This window comes from Centropristis striata, chromosome 2, assembly GCF_030273125.1.
Source record: "Centropristis striata isolate RG_2023a ecotype Rhode Island chromosome 2, C.striata_1.0, whole genome shotgun sequence".
NCBI classification, from domain to species: domain Eukaryota; kingdom Metazoa; phylum Chordata; class Actinopteri; order Perciformes; family Serranidae; genus Centropristis; species Centropristis striata.
Window position 1 is genome coordinate 18,386,850 of NC_081518.1, and position 23,519 is coordinate 18,410,368.

The 23,519-nt window shown below is 45.9% G+C and overlaps 1 protein-coding gene across 1 annotated transcript in view; it reads left to right on the forward strand.

Moving 5' to 3' along the window:
- plekhg4 (pleckstrin homology domain containing, family G (with RhoGef domain) member 4) overlaps window positions 1-23,487 on the forward strand; it is a 45,882-nt gene extending 22,395 nt beyond the window's left edge. Inside the window, exons 2-24 of the mRNA XM_059355652.1 lie at window positions 1,579-1,776; window positions 2,570-5,129; window positions 5,764-5,922; window positions 6,085-6,208; window positions 6,287-6,380; window positions 7,405-7,491; window positions 7,582-7,698; window positions 7,922-8,020; window positions 9,394-9,672; window positions 10,576-10,698; window positions 10,815-11,006; window positions 15,051-15,823; window positions 16,655-16,904; window positions 18,350-18,439; window positions 18,542-18,766; window positions 18,998-19,168; window positions 19,438-19,618; window positions 19,711-19,827; window positions 19,962-20,112; window positions 21,170-21,270; window positions 21,372-21,538; window positions 21,699-21,765; window positions 23,314-23,487. Coding sequence (XP_059211635.1) covers window positions 1,579-1,776; window positions 2,570-5,129; window positions 5,764-5,922; window positions 6,085-6,208; window positions 6,287-6,380; window positions 7,405-7,491; window positions 7,582-7,698; window positions 7,922-8,020; window positions 9,394-9,672; window positions 10,576-10,698; window positions 10,815-11,006; window positions 15,051-15,823; window positions 16,655-16,904; window positions 18,350-18,439; window positions 18,542-18,766; window positions 18,998-19,168; window positions 19,438-19,618; window positions 19,711-19,827; window positions 19,962-20,112; window positions 21,170-21,270; window positions 21,372-21,538; window positions 21,699-21,737 — 6,297 coding nt within the window. The 3' untranslated portion in view covers window positions 21,738-21,765; window positions 23,314-23,487. The remainder of the gene's footprint in view (window positions 1-1,578; window positions 1,777-2,569; window positions 5,130-5,763; window positions 5,923-6,084; window positions 6,209-6,286; window positions 6,381-7,404; window positions 7,492-7,581; window positions 7,699-7,921; window positions 8,021-9,393; window positions 9,673-10,575; window positions 10,699-10,814; window positions 11,007-15,050; window positions 15,824-16,654; window positions 16,905-18,349; window positions 18,440-18,541; window positions 18,767-18,997; window positions 19,169-19,437; window positions 19,619-19,710; window positions 19,828-19,961; window positions 20,113-21,169; window positions 21,271-21,371; window positions 21,539-21,698; window positions 21,766-23,313) is intronic.
- Window positions 23,488-23,519: the final 32 nt, after the last annotated feature.

The window sequence follows — 23,519 nt, forward strand, 5'->3', positions numbered from 1 at the left end:
CTGAGGTTTACGCTCGTCCAGCAGCCTCTTACTCGCTCACCTTTCTCCTCTTATTTTCCTCTTTACAATGTCTGTAAACGTTACGGATCCTCCTGTGATCTCATGGCATCGGAGGATCCAGCTGCAAAGGTCCACATGATCAGTTTTTATACATGTTGCTGCAGATGTTTTGATGAAACTGTGCTTGGTGTGAAACAACTTCTCAGCTTCTGTGTGAATGTAAAACTTAAAGAGCTGCAGCTCATTAACACTGTGAATAAATCACCCAGAGGCCAAAATAACCTGACAGACTGACAGCTAGAGTGTCACTTTTATTATTTGTCACATCTGCAACTTCTGATCTGAGAATATTTGCAAAAGAGCTAAAAACACTTAATATCTGAAGCTGCTGAACTCATTTACAATATGTTTATTGTTTTTTTGTAGCTAAAGAAATGTGTATGTATATGTATACATACACACACACACACACACACACATATATATATTTATATATATATATTTATATTTATATATTTGTGTGTGTTTATATATATATATATATATATATATATATATATATATATATATATTATGCCAGTCATATTATTGTGATCCTCAACCAGACTTGGGCTATACGGTGGTGTAGTGGTTAGCACACTCACCTCAGAGCAAGAGGGACGCTGGTTTGCCTCCCCTGTGAGGACTTTGCATGTTCTCCCCGTGTCTAGCGTGGGCTCTCACCGGGTACTCCGGCTTCCTCCAACAGTAGAATAAATAAGAGTAGGGAATGAGAGAGTATCTATATGTCAGCCCTGAAGCTCTGTTAGATCCTGCAGCACCATTGAGACAGAAGTCGACTCTGTAAAACTGGTTTTAGTTAAAAGTGATGAGATAGTGACACAGATTTGAATAGATTTGCAGTGAAACATGAGGCAACATGAAATCAGTCTGCTTTAGATGAGCTTTAACTGTCCTCAGTGAAAGAAAGAAGAGAGGGAGGATAAAATAGAAATAAACACAAGTGCTGCAGTCAGCGTTTAAATGTGTGTCATCACACTGACACACACACACATAGCAGGCTGGTGCCAGACGACGTGTGACGCCTGATATTTTTACCTGACCGGTCTCTGGACCAGTGGATCCAGTTACACACGGGTAAACCAGGCCGCACCTCCAGGGCACCAGGGCACGCCTCTAGGGCAGCCAGGCCACGCCCACGAGAAACATTGAACACAATGAGAGAAGCAACACGTGGTGGTTTCTAGTCCTGGTCCTGGTCCTGGTCCTGGTCTGTGAAGCTGGTGGGTGTGTGTCTCCCAGCAGTTGGATAGAGACGGAGGATGTTTGGACTGAGTGTGTGTGTTTGTGTAAACGTCAGTCAGTGGTTTTGGGTCTGGATCAGAGAGAGGAGGAAAATAACTGTTTTACTGCCTCTCTTCTGCTTACTGACATAATATCTCTAAAAAAGATCCATGACACCAGCAGAGTGTTTCTCATCGCACACACACACACACACACACACACACACACTGCTCTGCACCTGTGATCTTAACTCCATAAAGTCTGACTCCGTCTCTCTGGTCCTCTTCCTCTCAGGACTCTGAGTCTCTGGACCGCTGCATCCAGTCCACTCTGTCGGCGCTCTACCCGCCCTTCCAGGCCACGTCCCCGACGGTCCTGGTCCAGGTCCTCAGCGTGGTGGAACGCTGCTACCGAGGAGACGGCCTCCGCTACCTGTTCCACTTCCTGCTGCCAGCAAAGACTCTCCTAGCAGAACTGCAGCACCATGCCTGTGTGAGTACCCCGACCGGTCTGACTCCGGTCTGATCCAGTCTGACTCCGACCTGACTCCGACCTGACTCCGGTCTGATCCGGTCTCAGTGGTCTCGTAGATTCCTGATCAGCTCCTCAGTGAGTCAGCAGTCAGAAATTAACAGACTCTGATGACTCAGCCTGTCTCTCTGTCTGCTGCTGCCGCTTCATGGCTTTCTAGTACGTCATGTTTGGTTCAGGTGACTCGTTACTCACCTGGCTGCTGCTGGGCATGGCCCCGCCCACAGCCGTCAGTTACACAGCAGGAGAATCAGAGTCTGTTTGTGGCTGTTAATGTCCAGGAACATGAACTGCTGCTGAGTTTAAACTGAGTTCTACCAAACCATGACCTCGGCGGTCAGTCTACGCTTCATACAAATTAATGTCATCACTTCAGTTCCAGCTTCCACGCCGCTTTCAGGCTCAACTCTCAGTCTGTCAGCAACAAAATGACCTTAAAGAGATTTAAACAGTGTGAAGAGACAAACATAAATAATTTAAATTTATTAATATCTCCCCTTTTCTCCTCCTCCTCCTCTCCCTCCTCCTCTCTCTCTCCCTCTTCCTCTCCCTCCTCCTGCTCCTCCTCCTCCTTCTCCTCTTTCTCTCCTCCTCCTCCTCCTCCTCCCCGTCCTCTTGCTCCTCCTCCCTCTCTGTCTCTTCTCCTCCTCCTCCTCCTCCCCGTCCTCTTGCTCCTCCTCCGTCTCTCTCTCTTCTCCTCCTCCTCCTCCTCCCCCGTCCTCCTGCTCCTCCTCCTCTCTCTCCTCCTCCTCAGCTGCAGTACTGTGGTCTATTGTTCCGTCATGAGGGCTGGCCTCTGTGTGTCCATGAGAAGATAGTGGTTCAGCTCTGTCCTCTGGACCAGCGTCTCCTTCGTTCAGGAGACTTCTACCTGCTGGTTTCTCCTCCTGCTGCTGCTCCTCCTCCCCGAGCGCACGGCGGCTCCTGCAGGAGCACTGCAGCCTCCTCCTCCTCCCCCTCGCCTGCTCCTGTGCAGCAGGAGGTGCAGCAGATAGCCCTGCAGTCTGTCTTCAGCATGGCCTGGCTGGACTCGGTCAACAGGGAGAGGGAGCAGCGAGGAGCGCCCCGGCTGCAGCGCCTCCTCCTCTCTGCCCACGGAGATGTCTTCAGGGTCCCCTGGGAGGACCTGGTCTACCCGCAGTTCATCAGCCGACCCCGCGCCTCCCTCAAGGAGGAGGAGCTGTCCGTTAAGGACGTAGAAAGTGACTCCTCTGCACAGGAGGTGAAGCTCCTTCCCTCAGCGGCGAGCAGCGAGGGCGAGGAGTCGGAGGGCGAGTACGTGGAGCTGACGGAGCTGCCTCGCTTCTCCCCACAGAAAGGATCCTTAACCCAGTCCATCAGCCTGCAGCACCGGGCCCGGACCAGCACACACACACCCCATAACACACCCCACAACACACACATACCCTCTGCTGCTGCACACACACCTCAGCCTGCTCTCACACACTGCTCCCCCTGTGTGGAGGTCAGCTCCAGGCTCAGAGAGGTAAAGCTGGACCAGGACTCCTGTGGACCCCTCATCCTCACCCCCATCTCCCCCACCTCCTCCTCGGCTCGTCCCTTAGTCTTGGGGACCTCCAGCCTGACGTCACAGGAGCAAACAGGAGGTACTGATACAGGCAGGAGTCTGGAGCTAAACACTGAACACAGAGAGGAGGAGCAGGAGGAGCGAGGGAGAGAGCGGGAGACAGGAGGAGAGAGGGAGGAGCTGATAGAGGGGCAGGGAGTGGTTGTTGAAGGTGAAGAGGCAGAAGGCGAGCTGGAGGACTCTGAGCGTAGGAAGAATGAAGAGTTACTGAGTGAAGGTGAAAAGACAGAGGAGGAGTCTGAGGAGGAGGAGGAAGACAACGAGTTAGAGGAGGTGGAGGTAGAGGAAGAGGTGCAGGAGGTTATTATTGTGCAGCAGAGTCTAGAAAGAAGGGAGGAGGAAGTGATGAAACAAGATGAGAGAGGAGAGGAAGAGAGAGGAGGTGAACGAACATACAGAGATGACTGTTATTCTGAAAACACACTACAAGCGGACCGTGAGGACTCTTATTCTGAAATCACACTCCAAACACAATCTGAGGATTCTTATTCTGAAAACACACAACAAACACACTCTGAGAGCTCTTATTCTGAAAACACACTCCAAACGCACCCTGAGAACCCTTATTTAGAAAACAACATACAACAAACACATGCTAAGGACTCTTATTCTGAAAACAGTACGCTACAAACCCACTTTAAAGAGTCCAACACACAACACAAACACTCTGAGGACTCTTATTTTGAAAAAACAATCCAAACAGACTCTGAGGACTCTTATTCTGGAAGAACACTCCAAACACACCCTGAAGACTCTTATTCTGAAAACAATTCACTCCAAACACACTCTGAGAGCTCTTATTCTGAAAACACACTCCAAACACACCCTGAGAACCCCGATTTAGAAAACAACATACAACAAACAAACGCTAAGGACGCTTATTCTGAAAACAGTACACTACAAACACACTTTAAAGAGTCCAACACACAACACAAGCACTCTGAGGACTCTTATTTTGAAAACAACACACAGCAAACACACGCCAAGGACTCTTATTCTGAAAAAACACTCCAAACAGACTCTGAGGACTCTTATTCTGAAAAAACACTCCAAACACACCCTGAAGACTCTTATTCTGAAAACAGTACACTACAAACACACTTTGGAGAGTCCAACAAACAACACGAACACTCCAAGGACTCTTATTTTGAAAAAAATAAACACACATACACTGAAGAGTCCAACATGCTACAGACACTTGCTGAGGACTCTTATTCTGAAAAAGCACTCCAAACACACTCCAAGGACTCTTATTCTGAAAATCCACACAAAATGCAGTCTAATGACTCTTATTTTGAAAATGATAAACAACACAGTGAAGAGGCCAAGAAGCTTCAAACACTCTCTCAGGGCTCTTACTCTGAAAACAACACACTACAGAAATACTCTGAGGACTCTTATTCTGAAAACAATGAACAAACTCACTCTTATTTTGAAGACACACTTCAAACGCATTCTAAGGGCTCTTATTCTGAAAACAACACACCCTCTGATGACTCTTATTTTGAAACCAACGCACCCTCTGTGGAGTCCAACACAGCAGCGATGGATCTACACTCACTTTGTGCTGAAACTGACAAGTCTAAAGGAGAGGAGGAGCAAGAAGAGAAGAAGGAGGAGGAGGAGGAGGAGGAGAAGCACCACCATGAAGAAGAGGAGCCTGAAGAGGAGGAGTGCAGCTGTGAGGAGGTTGGTGGAGGAAGAACTGCAAATCTTCAGACTGAAGGTACAGAACCTGTTTCTCCTCCTCACTCTGTTTTCCTCCTGCTTTTCATCCCACAATCCTCCTGTCTGTCCATTATCACCTACTCCTCCTCCTCTGATTGGCTCAGTCAGTCCTCCTCCTCCCTTTTACCTCCCTCCTCAACATCCTCCTCTAACACACTCCTGTATGGTCGGGTTAGTCAGAGGACTGGTTAGTCAGATTACTGGTTAGTCAGAGGACTGGTTAGCCAGAGGATTAGTTAGTCAGGTAAATGGTTAGTCAGGTGACGGGTAAGTCAGAGGATGGGTTAGTCACATGACTAGTTAGTAGGAGGACTAAGTCAGATTACTGGTTAGTTAGAGGACAAGTTAGCCAGAGGACTAGTAAATCTGAGGACTAGCAAGTCAGAGGATGGGTTAGTCAGATTACTGGTTAGTCAGAGGACTAGTTAGCCAGGGGACTGGTTAGTCTGCAGACAGTTAGACAGAGGACGGTTTATTTACATTTATTTTAAAGATAACTAGAGATATTAAACAGGTCAGGAGATTTGACTAACACATTTAAACAACTCGTCTCATTATCAATGATCTGATAATCAATTATCAGTGACTGTGTGTGTGTGTGTGTGTGTGTGTGTGTGTGTGTGTGTCCTCAGGTCTCAGCCGTCCTCGTGTCGATCTGTCTCCTGGTCCCAGTCCATCAGAACCAGAACCACCAGCATCCTCTCCACAGCCAGGCCCAGTTCGGCCCTCCCAGTCCTCCCAGTCCAGCTTCTTCAGTGTGCTGCTGAGGTCTGGAACTGTGTGTCTGCCTGGTGAGTCTCGTCCTGCTGCCTTCAGTTCATAAACACAGTGATCAGTGACTGATAACCTGTCTGTCTGCCTGTCTCTCTGTCTGTCCGTCCGTCTGCCTGCCTGTCTGTCCGTCCGTCTGTCTCTCTGTCTGTCTGCCTGTCTCTCTACGTGTCTGTCTGTAGGTACCAGGGACCGTGGAGGTCGTCCTCTGCTGACCGTCTGCTCCTCCAGCTCCGTGTGGTCTGATCCAGACTGCGACAGCTCCGAGCTGCTGCGCCTCCTGCTCTACTACACCTCCACCCTCAGGTAGGCCCCGCCCCCCCACACCTGACCCAGGTTACTGCACTGTGTTCCTCCTCTGACATCACTTCCTGTGTGGAGCAGGAAGGAGGTGGCGGCGTTGGGGCTGACGGTGCTGGTGGACGCCCGTGGAGCTGCTCCGGTCCCGGCCCTGTTCTCCGCCCTGAGGTCCCTGCTGGTGAGATATTTATTAATAACGGTCTGAGGTTCCAGCCTTTTATTTTGACAGTTAAAACACTATAAAAATGTGACCTACCAGAATAAAAGCTTCAGAGACATGAATTTAAATGATGATCTGATCTGACAGCGAGCTGCTGTGAACTGCTGCAGCAGCTGATGGGGCAGTGTTGGTTCTCTGTCAGCTGATCATTTGAACATTTGATTGTGAAGCTGATGAATCAATTAAACTTTTCTCCATCAAAACAGATTTCTGTGGGCAGGCTGCAGCAGCACATGAAGCATTGGCTGCTTCTGATTTATATATCTAATGCAACACTTTTTTTTAATTAAATTTTTTAAGTATTTTTTTAACAAACAAACATGTAGTAGACAGGACCATGCAAAACAATAACAGGCTGGGAATAACAACACAAAAACAAAATCCAGATGGGTTCCAGGTAAATGTGACAGGTACAGTATGCAGTACAGAGTGAAATCGAATGGGATCTGCAAAAAAAAAAAAAAAACCTGAATGCTCTTGTCAGTATAGCAGAGATATTTACATTGATGTAGTCAATAAATGGTTTCCATATTGTTTCAAATGCATTAGTTTTGGATGGCAGAAGACAGGTGAGAAAGTCCAGAGGTATTTATTCCATTGTTGTCCTATGCCATCCCCCCACTGAGGGGTAATGCAACACATTAAACTGTATTTATATATGTGGTGCATGTCTTGCTGTGAGGTCGGTGAGCAGCAGGGGGCGACAGAAAGCTGAGAGACAAATTGTTTCTGTCTGTTCTGTTAAATATGTTGATCTGACCGGTTTCACAGAGAAACCCTCCAGACAGACAGACACAGGCCGACCTGCAGCTGGAGAGCTGTGACGGTTCAGTTTGAACATTAAACATTAAAACCATAAAGCTGCTCCTCCCTCAGACCCAACAGGTTCTTATTCACAGCTGAGATCAAACAGCTGATTAAAAGTTTATAAAGTAAATCTGTGTGTGTGTGTGTGTGTGTGTGTGTGTGTGTGTGTGTGTAGGATAACGTGCCAGGCTCCGTCCACAGTGTGTTTCTGCTCGTCAACAAGGATTCGTCTCTGCGTCCTGACAGAGCTGCAGCCAAAGAGGTAACACCTGACACACACACACCTGCTGACTGTCACCACATGCCACTGCTCATTGTGTGTGTGTGTGTGTGTGTGTATGTGTGTGTGCAGGTGGAGGTGCTGAGCTCTCTGAAGTCTCTTCAGAAACACGTGGAGCTCCGTCAGCTTCCTGCAGAGTTTGGAGGAAGTTTCAGCTTCAGTCAGAGCAGCTGGCTCTGCTTCAGATCAGTCAGTACACACACACACACACACACACACACACGTATCTGCACTGTAATTGGAGGCTCAGGTCAGGTGTGACAGGTAACAGGACGAATTTTCATGCTTCTGATGATGAATAACACTTTGTTCAATATGTGTGTTTATATTCTTTTTTGTGTTTCTGCAAAACAAAAATGTGATATGTTATAAATGTATTTATTCTATTAATTATTTTCATTGTGTGTGTCAGAGATTGGAGCAGCTGACCAATCAGTGTGAAGATGTCATCAAGCTGCTGCAGAAAACCATCAACATCCTGCAGAGCACACCTCTACCTGTTGCAGCACAGGTAACACACACACACACACACACCCCTACCTTGCTTCAGCACAGGTAACACACACACACACACACACACACACACACACACACACCCCTACCTTGCTTCAGCACAGGTAACACTAGGGATGGGTACCGAATTCGGTACTTTTATAGGTACCGACCGAATTCCGTCGGTACTACCGAGTACCGATTCATGAAAAATCAAACGGTACCATGTTTCGGTACTTAAATGGCTTTACCTTTAAACTGATCATTTATTTCAACCTGTTTTCATTTGACGTCTTTGATTAACAAGCGTGCTGACGATCGCACTATTTTTTATTTTTTTATTTACCTCCTCGTCTGGTCCTGTCTGCTCCTGTCTGCTCACTGCAGCCACTAGCTGTTGCCCTCTTCCAACCCGGCGCAGAGACAAACAGCCCGGCTCTTGGCCTGCTAGCCGCCAGCTACTATCTCTCCAATGTCGCTACCCGGGCTTGGCCTTCGTCTGCCTCCAGATTGGACCTTCCTTACTCCGTTTGCTCTCTCCATTCTTCTGTAGACCAGTCATTAACAGCTAGCAGCTAGCTGCTGCATCTCTGGTCCTCCGCTAATACTCCACTCTTGAACTCAGGAATATTACCTGACACTTTACTCCAAACTGCCTCGCTGAAATTAAATCCCTCGGACTCCTGCGTCATCCTCGATATGTGCACAGAGCTGCCCGACTCAACTTTGTTTATTCCAACCATGGCCACAATACTGTCTGACCGGTGCTGCGCCGCACAGCTACGACGTCATCACAACAAATCACACGTGTACTTGCAACTTTTTTTTTTTTTTTCTCCGCGCACTTGCCACCTGAGAGCGCTCCTCTGTGTTGACAGCATCATCCACCTCCCAACCTCTGTTCCGGCATCCTTTGATAACACTGCAACCTTCATGTTTCAAAATGCACATTCACTCAACAATAAAGCACTGCTCATCCTGGATGTTATATTGTTTTGATATAAATAAGTTATAAGTTGTTTTGATAGAAGTTTATATTTTGAGAAATAAATATGTTGAATTGAAAAATTTAGATTTTATTATTAAACAAATTAACATTTATTACCATATAAACAAACGCAAAAGTACCGAAAATTGGTACCGTTGAGTACCGATACCGATTCCCAGGTACCGGGTATCGGTACTGTATCGGTTCAAATGTGAAAGGTACCCATCCCTAGGTAACACACACACACACACACCCCTACCTTGCTTCAGCACAGGTAAAACACACACACACACACACACACACACACACACACACACACACACACCTCTACCTGCTGCAGCACAGGTAACACACATACACATACACACACACACACACACACAGTTTCTATCTCTGTTTCCCAGGATGCCAAGCAGCTGCTGTCCAGGTACCAGGCTGTGATGTGCAGCATCCTCACTGACAGCCGATTGGTGCAGCTGCAACAGGAGGGCGGGGCCTCGCTGTCGCGGCTCCGTAGGGAGGAAAGTGTGCGCGAGGAGCGGCGGGCGGCGGTGGAGATTGTGGCGTCTCTGTACGAGCAGGTGGACGAGCTGCTGCACCGCCTGGTGACACTTTCAAACCGCAGGACGCAGGAACTCACCTGCATCCTAGAGTTCAGCCAGCTGGAGGCGGGCTTCAATGAGGTCAGTCTGAGCACTCTCAGTACAACACCTGAACTGATACTACAAGCCCCACAATGTTAGCTGCCCCTGCAGGTCTGTACCAGAGTCCTGCTTGCTGCCCCTGCAGGTCTGTAGCAGAGTCCTGCTAGCTCCCCTTGCAGGTCTGTACCAGAGTTCTGTTAGCTCCCTCTGCAGGTCTGTACCAGAGCCCTGTTAGCTCCCTCTGCAGGTCTGTACCAGAGCCCTGTTAGCTCCCTCTGCAGGTCTGTACCAGAGTCCTGCTTGCTGCCCCTGCTGGTCTGTACCAGAGTCCTGCTCGCTGCCCCTGCAGGTCTGTACCAGAGTCCTGCTAGCTCCCCCTGCAGGTCTTTACCAGAGTCCTGTTAGCTCCCCCTGCAGGTCTGTACCAGAGTCCTGTTAGCTCCCCCTGCAGATCTATACCAGAGTCCTGTTAGCTGCCCCTGCAGGTCTGTACCAGATACTTTGAGTCAGTGTTAATTTTCCTAGACCTCAGGTGGACTCTTCTGACCCTGTAGACTGTAGCTGACAAACTACAAATGTTCCAAAAATCCCCTCAAAAAGTTGAGATGTTGCCTATAACATAAATGAAACAGAATGTGATAATTTGACAATCCTTTGTACAGTTTTTAGTTTAATATTAGTCACAAAGACGAAATCTTTCACATTTAAATTGATAAACTTTGTTATTGTAAATATAAACTGTGAATCATTCTGTTTTTATCCATGTTTCACAGCATCACAACTTCTCTACTATCACAGGTTTATGCTTCTACTATCAAAATCTAACTAAATGGCACACACACACACAGCCTGCAGCAGAGGAATGAACTGGCAGAAAACAATGTCTCCGCTGACTTTTCACTCATTCTGTGTGTCTGTGTGCGTGCGTGCGTGCATGTTCAGGTGCGTGTGTGGCTGCAGGAGGTGGGGGAGGTCCGTCTGAAGAGTCTGGAGGAAGCTGAAGATTCTCTGGAGCTCCTCAACAAAAAACAACAACAGTTCAAAGAGTTCCACACCACAGCATACGTAAGAGACACACACACGCACACACACACCCTGACTCCTCCTCTCCTCCTGACTGTCCCTGACTCCTCCTGACTATCCCTGACTCCTCCTGACCCCTGACTCCTCTTCTCCTGCAGGAGGTGTGTCGTCGTGGTGAGGAGCTCCTGGAGGAGGTGCAGCGTTGGGGGGACGTGTTGTCAGCTGACCTGCAGGTGATCCAGGTCAGAGTTCACTCGTTCTGGTCTCAACTGCAGGACTTCTCCCAGCGGGTCAGAACCACTGGAACCAACATCCAGAACGCCCTCAACCTCTACAGCTTCCTAGACCAGGTACTGTCTTGGTCCTGGTCCTGTTTCCAGACAGGACCCAAGGATCTCATGATTCTCCTATTTAGCTACATCTCCTCCTGCTCTCTCTCCTCTCTCTCTCTCTCTCTCTCTCTCTCTCTCTCTCTCTCTCTCTCTCTCTCTCTCTCTCTCTCTCTCTCTCTCTCCTCCTCTCTCACTCTCTGTCTCTCTCTCTCTCTCCTCCTCCTACTCTCTCTCCTCCTCCTCCCCCTGCAGTGAAGCTGACAGCTTGTATTGAGGCCAGGAGGAGGAGGAGGAGGGAATATCAATATTGTTTAGTGTTCTGTGGCTGCTGAGGGGGTGATGGTCTTTGTCCACACGACCCCGTACTGTAGGAGGTGTGTGTGCGTGTGTGTTTCAGTCAGATCCACCATAATAACAGTAACGCGTAAAATGAGTGTTTTGTGAATGGTATCTGGTGTGTAGATGAACAGCTCCACCCTCACAACCACTTCTGATCAACAACAAGAACAACAACTACATACAACAAAAACAACACAGCACGACTACCACACTGCTCTACTGAGACACGTGTGTGTGTGTGTGTCTGTGTGTGTGTGTGTGTGTGTGTGTGTGTGTGTGTGTGTGTGTGCAGTCAAGTGACTGTAGTTTATTGTGAAGTTTCCACTCTGATACACTGACCGCCTCATATTGACCTGACACACACACACACACACACACACACACACACACACACACACACAGTAGGACTCTCTGCTGTCGTGGATTCTTCAGGACTTTTGTTCAAACATTAAACACACATGTGAAGCTTGTGTGTGTCTGTCTGTCTGTGTGCAGTCCAGGTATCACTCCAGTACCAAGTTTTCCCTCCTTCCTTTCACTCCTTTGAGAAAGTCTTTGTTGCCGTGGTGACCCCCCCACCCCCCTCCTGGGACCGCCCATCTGCCATTCAGTGTGTGAATGAGGCGGGGGTGTGTGTGTGTGTGTGTGTGTGTGTATGTGTGTGTGTGGTCGTTCTCTCTTCAGTCTGTCTGCAGATCTTCAACTGAACACATCGAGGTACGACACATTCACACATAAACACACACACTGTAGTTGTGTCGGGTTGTTGTGCAGCTTTAACACTGAAGAGTGTGTAGTTAGTGTGTGTGTGTGTGTGTTGAGTTATTCAGTTGTTTGTGAAGTTAGCGTCAGTTTGACTGCAGAGAGCTCCCTGCTTCTCTACATGGTTCTCTCTCTCGCTGTGTGTGAGTTTGTGTGTGTGTTGTAAGTGGGTGTTTGTGAGTGTGTGTTGTAAGTGAGCTTGTGTGTTTTTTATGAATCATGCAGCAGAGAGTGAGCAGGAGCTCGGTGAGCTAACAGACGTTAGCTTCTGCTCATGTGCTGCTGAGTGATTGTGTGTGTGTGTGTGTGTGTGTGTGTGTGTGTGCGTGAGTGATTGTGTGTGTGCGTGTGTATGTATTGGTTGTAACTCTTTTGAGACATGTTTGTGAGACACTTTGAGGTTTTGGTGATGTTTGATTTGATTTGAGCTGTGAATCCACAGACAGACTGACTGACTGACTGACTGACTGTGTTGATAATAGAGTCCTGAGCTGCTCAGTGGCATGTCTCCTCCTCTCAGACATTCTGACTCTCAGCTCATATGAAGTCTTCAGTGTTTGTGAAAGTTTGATGTGAAGCTTGTTGTGTTTCCAGCTGAGATTATCAACACGATGTTTATTAATGATGAAAACAAAGAGGGACGTTCTAAATTCATTCTGTTAGCTTCAGAAAGTGCTTGAGTTTGACTCTTGAAGCTGATCAATAATGATAATAAACCTTCTATTCAGTAAACATGAAAGAATGATGAGCTCTAACAGAACCCTGTTAGTTATGAATGAATGAGAGAAATCGCAGCAGAGACCTTCTTCACCTGGACTCACTTACACCACAGATACAGAGAGTGTTTGTGTGTGAGAACCTGTTTTCATTTAGCAGTAACATGAGGTCTGAGTGATCAGCTCTCAGTCTGTGTTCTCACCTGCAGTAGCTGCGTCTCCACATGCGTCTCCAGTGATTCCTTTTCCCGCCCTGTATGTAAATTAACACGTTCATCTTCTCCGTTGCTGTTTTTAACTGTCTATCGGCCAGTTGTGATACGAATCTTCCTCAGACTACAAAATAAAGTTATAGAAATGTCTGCATGGAGCCCAGCTGCTGACAGATTTTCCTCATCCTCCCTGAGAGTCCTGGACACATCCTGTTCTGTTATTTTCCTCTTTTCCTTTCTCAAAGCCCGGTTCAGTTTCTACCCGTACACGCCCGGTGTCTCATCTCTTTTTCTCACTCGTTCGCACACTTGCACGCCCCTGATTCACATATACCCATAAATAAATGTGATGGCATGAAACATTACAAGTGAGAAAAACGAAGAAGAGCGAAGAACATGACATGAAAACATTGTAATATTGGCTCTGAGGTAGGGCTGGGCGATATGGACCAAAAGACATATCCCGATATATTTAGGCTAAATATCAAAATACGATATATCACAATATTTTTATCGCAAAGTGAGAGCAAATGTTCAGTCAAAGTCAAATATGACATGTCACAAGTAGTTTTATTGAAACCGTTTATTTAAGTGAACATAAATACTGTATAAATACAGGAGTAACTTTTTTTAAATCAAAGCTCCATAAAGTGCACATTTAAATAAATAAAAAATATTAAATAAAATCATCAATCACCAATCATTTTCTGAAATAAATATATTTATAATGTAAAAGAATAACAAACATTACAAAATAACTAAATATGACAAACCCTAGTAACGGCAGCATTTATATATAAAGAAAGGGGAAAAAATTGAACTATATCGATATATGCGATATGGTCTAATTCCATATCACATTTAAAAATATATCGATATATATTTTATAATGATATATTTTTTATATTGATATATCGCCCAGCCCTAATGCATATATGGGCAGAATAAAATATCATCAAATCATCCGTGAGATTTAACTGTAAAGACGTCGAGGAGTTCAGTATTTTATGTTTTAGAGGTTAGTTTAACACTAATCTTCATATTTAAATGTGTTTTGTGTTTAAATAAGCTTTGGATCAAACTAAACTCAGTAATTCATTCATCATTAAAAACACACGGATCAGGCAGAAAAGAGAGAAAACTGAACTGAAGTTTGATTTTATTCAGCATTTATACACATCAGGAGATCACCTGTCCTTCTGTCTCACACTCTGGGGCCTACGTTTCCCACAATGCACCAGGATGTGATCAGTCGTTAGAGCCTCTGACTGATAAACACACACACACACACACACACACACACACACACAGAACATCATGCATGTTAATTGTGTTTGCCGACTGTTGTCATGGTGACTTGAATGACCAAAAGTGTGTGTGTTTGTGTGAGAACGGAGCGGCTGCAGTGATCAGGACACATCAGCCAGTTAGTCAGTTAGAGGAGCACTCAGCCGACACGCACACACACACAGCTGACCCAGTAGAACAGTAGGCCACTGGGTCAGCTGCGTGTGCGCGTGTGTGTGTGTGAGGCAGTCCATATGTTTCTTGCTGACTCAGTGACATTAATGAGATTATTAATAATGAATGTGACGCTGGATTCCTGTGATCTGATTGGACTCGCTCTGTGACATGTGGCTGTTTGTGTAGTTTGTGTGTGTGTCAGCAGGAGGCAGCAGAGCTCTGCAGGATTCTGTGTTTTAGTTTAATCCTTTACTGTGATTGGCTGTTAGTCTCTAGAGGGCATATTAACACAAGATTATAATTATAATGTTATAATATTTATATAACTATATCAGCTACTCGACCCATCTGAAAACACAGAAGTGTGTGTGTGTGTGTGTGTGCGCTGTTTTAGTGGTGAGGTAATGTGTGTGAGGAGGTCTCTCTTCTCTTTTATTTTTACCACACACACTCCTCCCCCTCCAGCCCTCAACAAAAAGGAGGTAGGCTCCTTTGTGGCGCCTTCACACACACACACGCGCACACACACATACACACACTTCTAAGCGTGCTGACCTCCCTCCCCACAGGCGTACGGCTGGGCTTTGGCGGGGATGCGTCAGCTCGCTGTGGTCACCATGGAGGATTGTTCGCTGCCCGACAGATGCCAGGCTGTGATTGGCTGCCTGGAGGAGTACCAGCGGCAGCACCCGCCCATCCCAGACGCCCGCTTCCAGGAGATGAAGGTGGCGGCGGGAGAGCTGCGGGGCGAGCGTGGCCTCCGCCAGTGGAGCTTCGCCTGGTCCAAGTGTCAGGAGACCCGGAGGATGCTGGACCGGAAGATGGAGGCAGCGCTCCGGACGCGGGACTCCACCCACAGGCAGCGCTCTGACTCCGCCCTCAGCAGGAGCTCCGCCTCTTCCAGGAGGACGCTGTCTGGGCTGTGGGGGGGCCACAACGAGGAGGACAGCCCTTCCTCCACGCCGCTCCTGCGCCGCCTGTTCCGCAGCGCCTCCTCGGAGGAGTCAGCTGACCCGCCCTGCCTCGACTCCTCACCCCTCTGCTCCTCCTCCCCCCTCTCCTCCCTCTCCTCCTCCTGCAGGAGGCAGCAGCTCAGAAAGACACAGAGCTTCGACAGCCCGCCCCCCCCGGAGGCGGCACGGTACGGCGGTCCTCGCGCTCTCAGTGAGCCGGCGCGGCGCGGTAACACGGGCGTGTTCATCCGCGGCCTGGAGGTCAGCAGCTCCCAGGCGTCAGACCACACGCTCTGCCCCAGGACGCCGGCACACAGCCGGGCCGGGCTATGCAGCCCTGGGACCCCCAGGACCTCCAGCAGCCCTGCAGAGCCCCGCCCCCGGGGGAGGTAACCTGCCAAAATAAAACTCACACATCTGTAATAATAATGAGAACAGAGTATTAACTGTACCAAAGCCACTGGTACTTTATTGAAGGTTTTCCATTTTTTCTGATTAAAAAAGAAAAGTATACACAAATATTTCTTTTCCAGAGATAAAATCAGACGTTTTCTTAAAGATAAAATGAACACGTTTTTTATATAATACTGTTAAATAAGCTTCACCACAGCGTAAAACATCACCAAGCTGCTCGTACCTGGAAGCATCACGAACTATAAACATCCAGATCTCCTCCAGGGGTTCAGCTTCTCTGCTCCCCCAGACTCCATTGAGAAAACCATCGTTTTAACAGCAGTGTTCTTGTGTTCTTCAGACCTGACAAAGCATCATATTCAACATCATGTTGGAGTTATTTCAGCAACCTTTAGATTGGTTTTGAAAAAGGTTTTGAAAAAGGTACAAAATACAATAAAAAAAACTGTGAAAACATCTTTAAAAACTGTAGAATAAAAACAAAAAAATCGACATCCTTTGATTTATAACTCTGCTGAACCAGACTCCATGTAGAAAACCATCGTTTTAACAGCAGTGTTCTTGTTCTTCAGACAAGACAAAGCATCAACTGTGACTGACTGTGTGATTGACTATCTCCACACATCATGTTGGAGTTATTTCAGCTCCTAGATCTGTTTATTCACAGTGTGTGTGTGTGTGTGTGTGTGTGTGTGTGTGTGTGTGTGTGTGTGTGTGTGTGTGTGTGTGTGTGTGTGTGTGTGTGTGTGTGTGTGTGTGTGTGTGTGTGTGTGTGTGTGTGTGTGTGTGTGTGTGTGTGTGTGTAGTAAGCTGCGTCATGTGGTGGAGGAGATGGTGACCACGGAGCGTGAGTACGTGCGCTCCCTGCGGTACGTCCTGCACCACTACGTCCCAGAGATGGAGCGGGCTGACCTGCCTCAGGACCTGCGGGGGAAACGTTCCGTCGTCTTCGGGAACCTGGAGAAGCTGCTCGACTTCCACAGCCAGTTCTTTCTCCGAGAGCTGGAGGCCTGCTGGAAGCACCCGCTGAGGGTCCCCCACTGCTTCCTCAGACATGTAGGACCACACACACACACACACACACAAACACACACAAAGACAGAAAGACACACTCACACACACACACACAAAGATACGCACACGTGTTGTAACGTTGTTGTTGTTGTTGTTATTGTCAGTAACGCTGATGTTGTTGTTATTGTCTGTAACGTTGTTTTTGTTGTTTTTGTTGACATTGTCAGTAATGTGGTTGTTATTGTAAGTAATTTTGTTATTGTTATTGTCAGTAGCAGTTGTTGTTATTGTCAGTAACTTTGTTGTTGTTATTGTCAATAACGTTGTTGTTGTCAGTCACGTTGTCAGTAACATTGTTGTTATTGTCAGTAACCTTCTTGTTGTCAGTAACGATCATCGTCGTCATTATCTCACTTTGACTTCATCATTAAGACTAAAATAGAACGTTACTTTATAATATGAAGTCTAAAATACACAAATCTTTGAATAGAGTTGTTAAACACTTTTAAATACACTCATAACAAAATCAAATTGAAAATGTTTATTCACTGAAAACAAAATATAGAAGCTGAAAGAAGACAACAACATTGCAGTTACTGCACTCTGGTTTTGGTTTTCTATTAGAACCTTTTACAACAAAACCAGAGGGCAGTAACTACGTTACCCTGATTTTTGAGCATAAAAAACAACATCAATACATGTAGAAATAAGTGTCATATCACTTACCTACCTATAACCCATTTGGCTGGTCAGTTACAAAACGTAAAACCATCGTTTTAACAGCAGTGTTCTTGTACTCTTCAGACCATTTATTATATTTGGCTGGCCAGTTACAAAACGTAAAAAAACTTTAAAGCAGTTTTTCTTAGTTTTACCCTTTGCGTATTTACTGCGGTTAGGCTTTGTAGGGCAGGACTGTGACCATCTACTGCAACTGACTAATGCGACCGGCTAATGAATGGCTAATGTGTCTGGCTAATTGGACCGGCTTTCTTAATTTTTTTTGTTCTGGGGTCATACGCCAGCGCGGGGGGTTGGGGGTAGGAGCATGCGTAGCACGTGTTGTCTTGTCTTACATGCCGGTTTTCCAATCGCATTATCTGGGAGTCTTAGTCGGAGTTCTCCAACTCCGATATCAGTCAGACAAACACGTTTACATGCACTTCAGTTGTCAAGTTATAGTCAGATTAAGGCAATAATTCGTTTTTTTCATGTGTCATGTAAACGTTCTGAGTAACTTTGTTGTTGTTGTTTTTATTGTCAGTAACATTGTTAATGCTGTTGTTAGTCACGTTGTTGTTGTTATTTTCAGTAACGTTGTTGTTGTTGTTGTTTTTATTGTCAGTAACATTGTTAATGCTGTTGTCAGTAACATTGTTGTTGTTATTGTCAGTAATGTTGTTGTTGTTGTTGTTGTTGTCAGTAATGTTGTTGTTGTTATTGTCAGTAACGTTGTTGTTGTTGTTGTTATTGTTGTGTTCTTGCAGCAGGAGCAGTTCAGTCTGTACGCGCTCTACAGTAAGAATAAACCAAAGTCTGACGCTCTGCTGGCCAACCACGGGAACTCCTTCTTCAGGGTGAGAACATGACCTTTGACCTGTGATGACCAGCTGTGCCCACATTTTTTAGCTCCTCTCTCTCTGACCCCGCCCCTCTCTCTTTAACCCCACCCCTCTCAGAGGAAGCAGGCAGAGCTGGGGGATAAGATGGACCTGTCGTCATACCTTCTGAAGCCGGTTCAGAGGATGAGTAAGTACGCTTTGCTGCTGTCTGACCTCATCAAGGAGGTGGGCGGGGCTCAGGAGGCGGAGCTTAACGCGCTGCACGAGGCCACCAACATGGTCAAGTTCCAGCTGCGCCACGGCAACGACCTGCTGGCCATGGATGCCATCAGAGACTGTGACGTGAGTTTATTCATTCACATTTATTATTATTATTATTGTTATTAATGTTATTATTAATAACATTATTGTTATCATTATTATTATTATTATTATCATTATTATTATGAAACAATGAGACTGATAACAGCTAACAGCTTCATCCTGGCTGGCTGGCTCTCTCTCTACCTGTCTGTCTGGCTGGCTGTCTCTCTCTGTGCCTGTCTATCTCTCTGCCTGCATGTCTCTCTGCAGGTGAACCTGAAGGAACAGGGTCAGCTGATCCGTCAGGATGAGTTCACGGTCTGGTCCGGCAGGAGGAAATGTCAGCGTCACATCTTCCTGTTTGAGGAGCTCGTTCTCTTCAGCAAACCCAGAAAGATGGAGGGAGGACTGGACGTGTTCATCTACAAACACTCCTTCAAGGTAACATGGAGGAGGAGGAGCAGAGGAGGAGCAGGGAGAGGAGTAACAGATAGCGGATTAACAGACAGAGGAGTAACAGACAGAGGAGTAACAGACAGAGGAGTAACAGACGGAGGAGTAACAGAAGGAGGAGTAACAGAAGGAGGAGTAACAGATAGAGGAGTAACAGACAGAGGAGTAACAGACAGAGGAGTAACAGAAGGAGGAGTAACAGATAGAGGAGTAACAGACAGAGGAGTAACAAGAGGAGTAACAGTTTGTGTCCTCAGACTGCAGATGTGGGACTGACGGAGTCTGCAGGAGATGATGGTCTGAGGTTTGAGATCTGGTTCAGAAGGAGGACGTCTAAGAACCAGACCTTCATCCTTCAGGCCGCCACGGCGGACGCCAAACACGCCTGGACCACCGCCATCGCACGCATCCTGTGGACGCAGGCCACCAGGAACAAAGGTACACACCGTCACCTTCATCACCTCAATCATCATCATCATCATCTTAATCATGTTCTGTGTGTGTGTGTGTGTGTGTGTGTGTGTGTGTAGAGATGCGTCTGAAGGAGATGGTGTCTATGGGGGTTGGTAACAAACCATTCCTGGACATCCAGCCAAGCGACGCCGCCATCAGCGACCGCGCTGTTCATTACATCATGAAGAGCAGAGGTGAGACTTCACAATAAAAGCATGCTGCATTCAACTGAACTAAATTCAACTAAAGAGTCCAAACTGAACCCTCAGTTACTGGACTGAAGAATCAGTTCATGGTTAATGGTGTGAGTGTGTGTGTGTGTGTCCAGGTGCCAGAACGAGAGCTTCCATCGCCGTCTCCGTCTTCGATCACTCCAACCCTTTTAAACGAGGAGTGGTGACCTCTGACTCCTCAGCATCAGGACCCTCCTCCTCCTCATCCTGCAGCCTGCTGGGCCCACTCAACCTGCACATGTACAGGTACCACACACACACACACACACACACACACACAAACAAACACTTGTCTACTTCTGAATAGGGGATTGTTTTATTCTTTTAACTGCCGAGACCTCAAGCACTTGAGACGGCTGTCAGCATCACTGTAGGAGGTTTCACCATAGACGGTATATGGGTCAGACTGCCTGTTAGAGCTAATGCTAGCTAACGTTACTGAAGAGAACAAAACACTCTGCGGCCAGTCAGCCTCACCTTGTTTTCCTGGTGCTTGTATTTACCAAACATTAAGGTAAGAACGTGTTAGACCCGCCTTCGGAAAAAAAAGCAATGTAGCTTTCAAAATAAGAGCACGTAGATGTGTTAGAAGAGTCCACCACATAATTTACCAAAGACTGTCAAAATAAGATGCCTTCAAGTCAAGTCAAAGTTTATTTATAGAACACATTTAAAAACAACCTCAGTTGACCAAAGTGCTGTACAGTTATTAAAATACACTAAAAATCATACAGAAATATAGTAATAAATAAAAAACAATGAAAACAATAAAATAGTAATAAAAACTCAATCTAAAAAAAGAATCTCTATCTTGGAAGGGTAAGTAAGTAAGTAAAGTTTATTTATATATGCGGTATATTTATATATGTTATTTATATATTTTCACAGATAAAATCACAAAGTGCTTTACAGAAGATAAAGATAACATAGGAACAAAATAACATAGGGGAACAGAAGACAATTAAAACATAATTAAAACACAGTTAAAACACAATTAAAACACAATGAAACATAAAATTACAACAGTACAATAATATGTACGGTGCATGGTGGTCATCTAAATGTCTGTCTAAAAAGATAACTGGTCTTAAGGTGATTTTTTAAAGAGTCCACAGAAATAGCAGACCGTAGGGGGAGAGGCGGAGAGCTCCAAAGTTTGGGTGGCACATATTCAAATGATGGATCACCACAGTTTCAGATCAATGTTGTGTTGGTATTAAAACATTTTGTGAAGGTATAATAAAAGGTATGAAATTAATTTTGAGTATTTGTGTATAAGCCCTGACCCGTCTCTCTCCTACAGTCAGAACGTCTCCTCGTCTCCGGCGGCTGACGGCTCCTTCATCACCTCCTGCATCGAGGAGGACGAGCAGGAACACGAGACCAGCAGCCAGCCCTCCATGAGTACGACACACACACACACACACACACACACACACACACACACACACACACACTCTCTGACCTGGTGATGTCTCACTGTGACCTGTCTGTCTGTCGCTCAGCCACAGAGAGCTCTGGTTCATCGTCTCGTTGTCTCTCTGGCTCTACGGGCTCTGACAGTGGCTGTGTCTCCGCCCACCTGCAGGAGGCGGGGCCAGAGGACCCCCACCCCCCTCGCCGCCCCACCCCCTCCTCACACACACACCTCAGCAGCCCGTACAGCTCACCTGTGAGTACACACACCCCTTCATGAGACAATCCTTCAGAACAAATTAAAACTGTTTAAACTGACACAAATCCAATAAATCAGAAAAGAACTGCTGATAAATAATTTAATGAATTAAAAATAAAAATAATCTGTCCCCTTGTCTGTCTCTCTGTGTCCTCAGACAGCAGCTGTGGTCATCAGTCCGGCCTCCATCGTGTGACCTCTGACCTCCGACTGATGAAGTGACTGTAAGTGACCTCATTGATCCTGAGACAATAACAGATCAGAAGATCCATACAGCTTTATTAAAGAACATTTTATATTATTATATGAACATATATATATATATATATCATACAGCTGATCCCACTGACACACATTGGCCCTCATTTATCAAACGAGCGTACGTCAGAAAGTGTGCGTAAAGTGGGCGTAAGATGATTTCTACGCAAGCCGTGAGCGGACGGTACGATCAGATCTCACGTCTGCTCTCAGCTCGTGTACGCAAATCTGAGTCAGCGTGAAGTCCACACGTCTGAGTCGGAGAATTGATCTTAGACTATAGTATCGATGCCTGGAGCTGATAAAACTCTGTGGTGTTTTGATTTTTAATAGTGACAAAGCAAAACATGTTTAAACTACATAATTTATCATTAAAACATAATCCAAAAATAAATAAACCCTGCGATCGTGAAATTCTTTAAACAGAATACCAGCCGAGGACATTAAATGTTGTTGTCTTCTGCTGTTTACTGTTATCCAGCTCCAACACCGGAGCGTCAGCGTCTCTTTTACCAGCGGTGCTGCCCGAATAGAAACATTTCCAATCAGCGCCGTCACACGCTCCTCTGACTAGGACATCATTATTAGAAAATGTAAAGAGGTGAATAATATCTCTCCATCATAATAATAGCAACATTCGGATATTATATAGATTATTAGGCTTTATATATCACCATGTAATTACTCAAACCTCGCCGGGAGTTTAATGGTCCGCTGCTCTGCTGACAGCACCACTGATTTCCTTCTTTTTCACTTTTTATGCTGTCAAACAAAACCAGTTTGTTGTGTTGCTGCTGTTGGACGTCAGCGTTTCACTTTCTGACTGAGAAATTCCTCTTCTTTTAGAATTAAAACTTACTTTAAAACATTGTTGCTGAAAACTTCTAAGTCCGTGCTCCAAATGTAAAATAATCACTGGACTTGTTTGAGTTTATAACTATAAGTACTTTTATTTCATAAACCTCCGTCGCTGCGTATTTCTGTAATATGTCTATATTGCCCCTATTGTTAATTGTAACGGTGCACTTTGCTAATAAAGCTGACTTTAGAGGGTGAAAAAAATCCTCCTTTTGGCGGAGAGCTCCAGCACCAATCAGGAGCATCTGATTTCACTTAATTGCTCTACTCTGATTGGTGGCCGGCACACAGACACACACACACATTGAAAGCTTGATCCATCACATACCTCAGCAGTGGTAGAGATAATAAGCTGTAAACTACTAGTCAATAATTTATGGCTGAGAGTCACGGGCCAGAGTCAACAAACTCAGAATGCCTTTAGAGGGGTGTCTCTGGTGGCTCACCTGGTAGGGTGCATCAAATCCGGCTCGGAGCCCTTTCCCACGTCTTCCCCTCTGTCTCCCCCTTTCACTCTGAATAGCTCTCTATCAATAAAAGCTATAAAATGAATAAAAAAATGTCTTTAAAAAGGTTCTAGTTATTATTATTTATAAAATATCTGTTGATTTATAAATCTGAAACTGACACCTGTCTCCTGTCTGTCTCTCCTGCAGGTCGTCCTGTCTGTCTCTCTGTAACTTGTTGATGTTTTGAAGCAGCTCAGATTAAAATAGTTTATTTATGTTCTGATGTTCATGAGTTAGTTTGTAAATAACGGTTAGTGATCAGCTGATCTGTACATGTGTGTAAATAAACGTAATTTCTTACTTCAATAAAGTTTGTTACAAACTCAAGTTTGTTTCTACGCTGTTCAATCAAG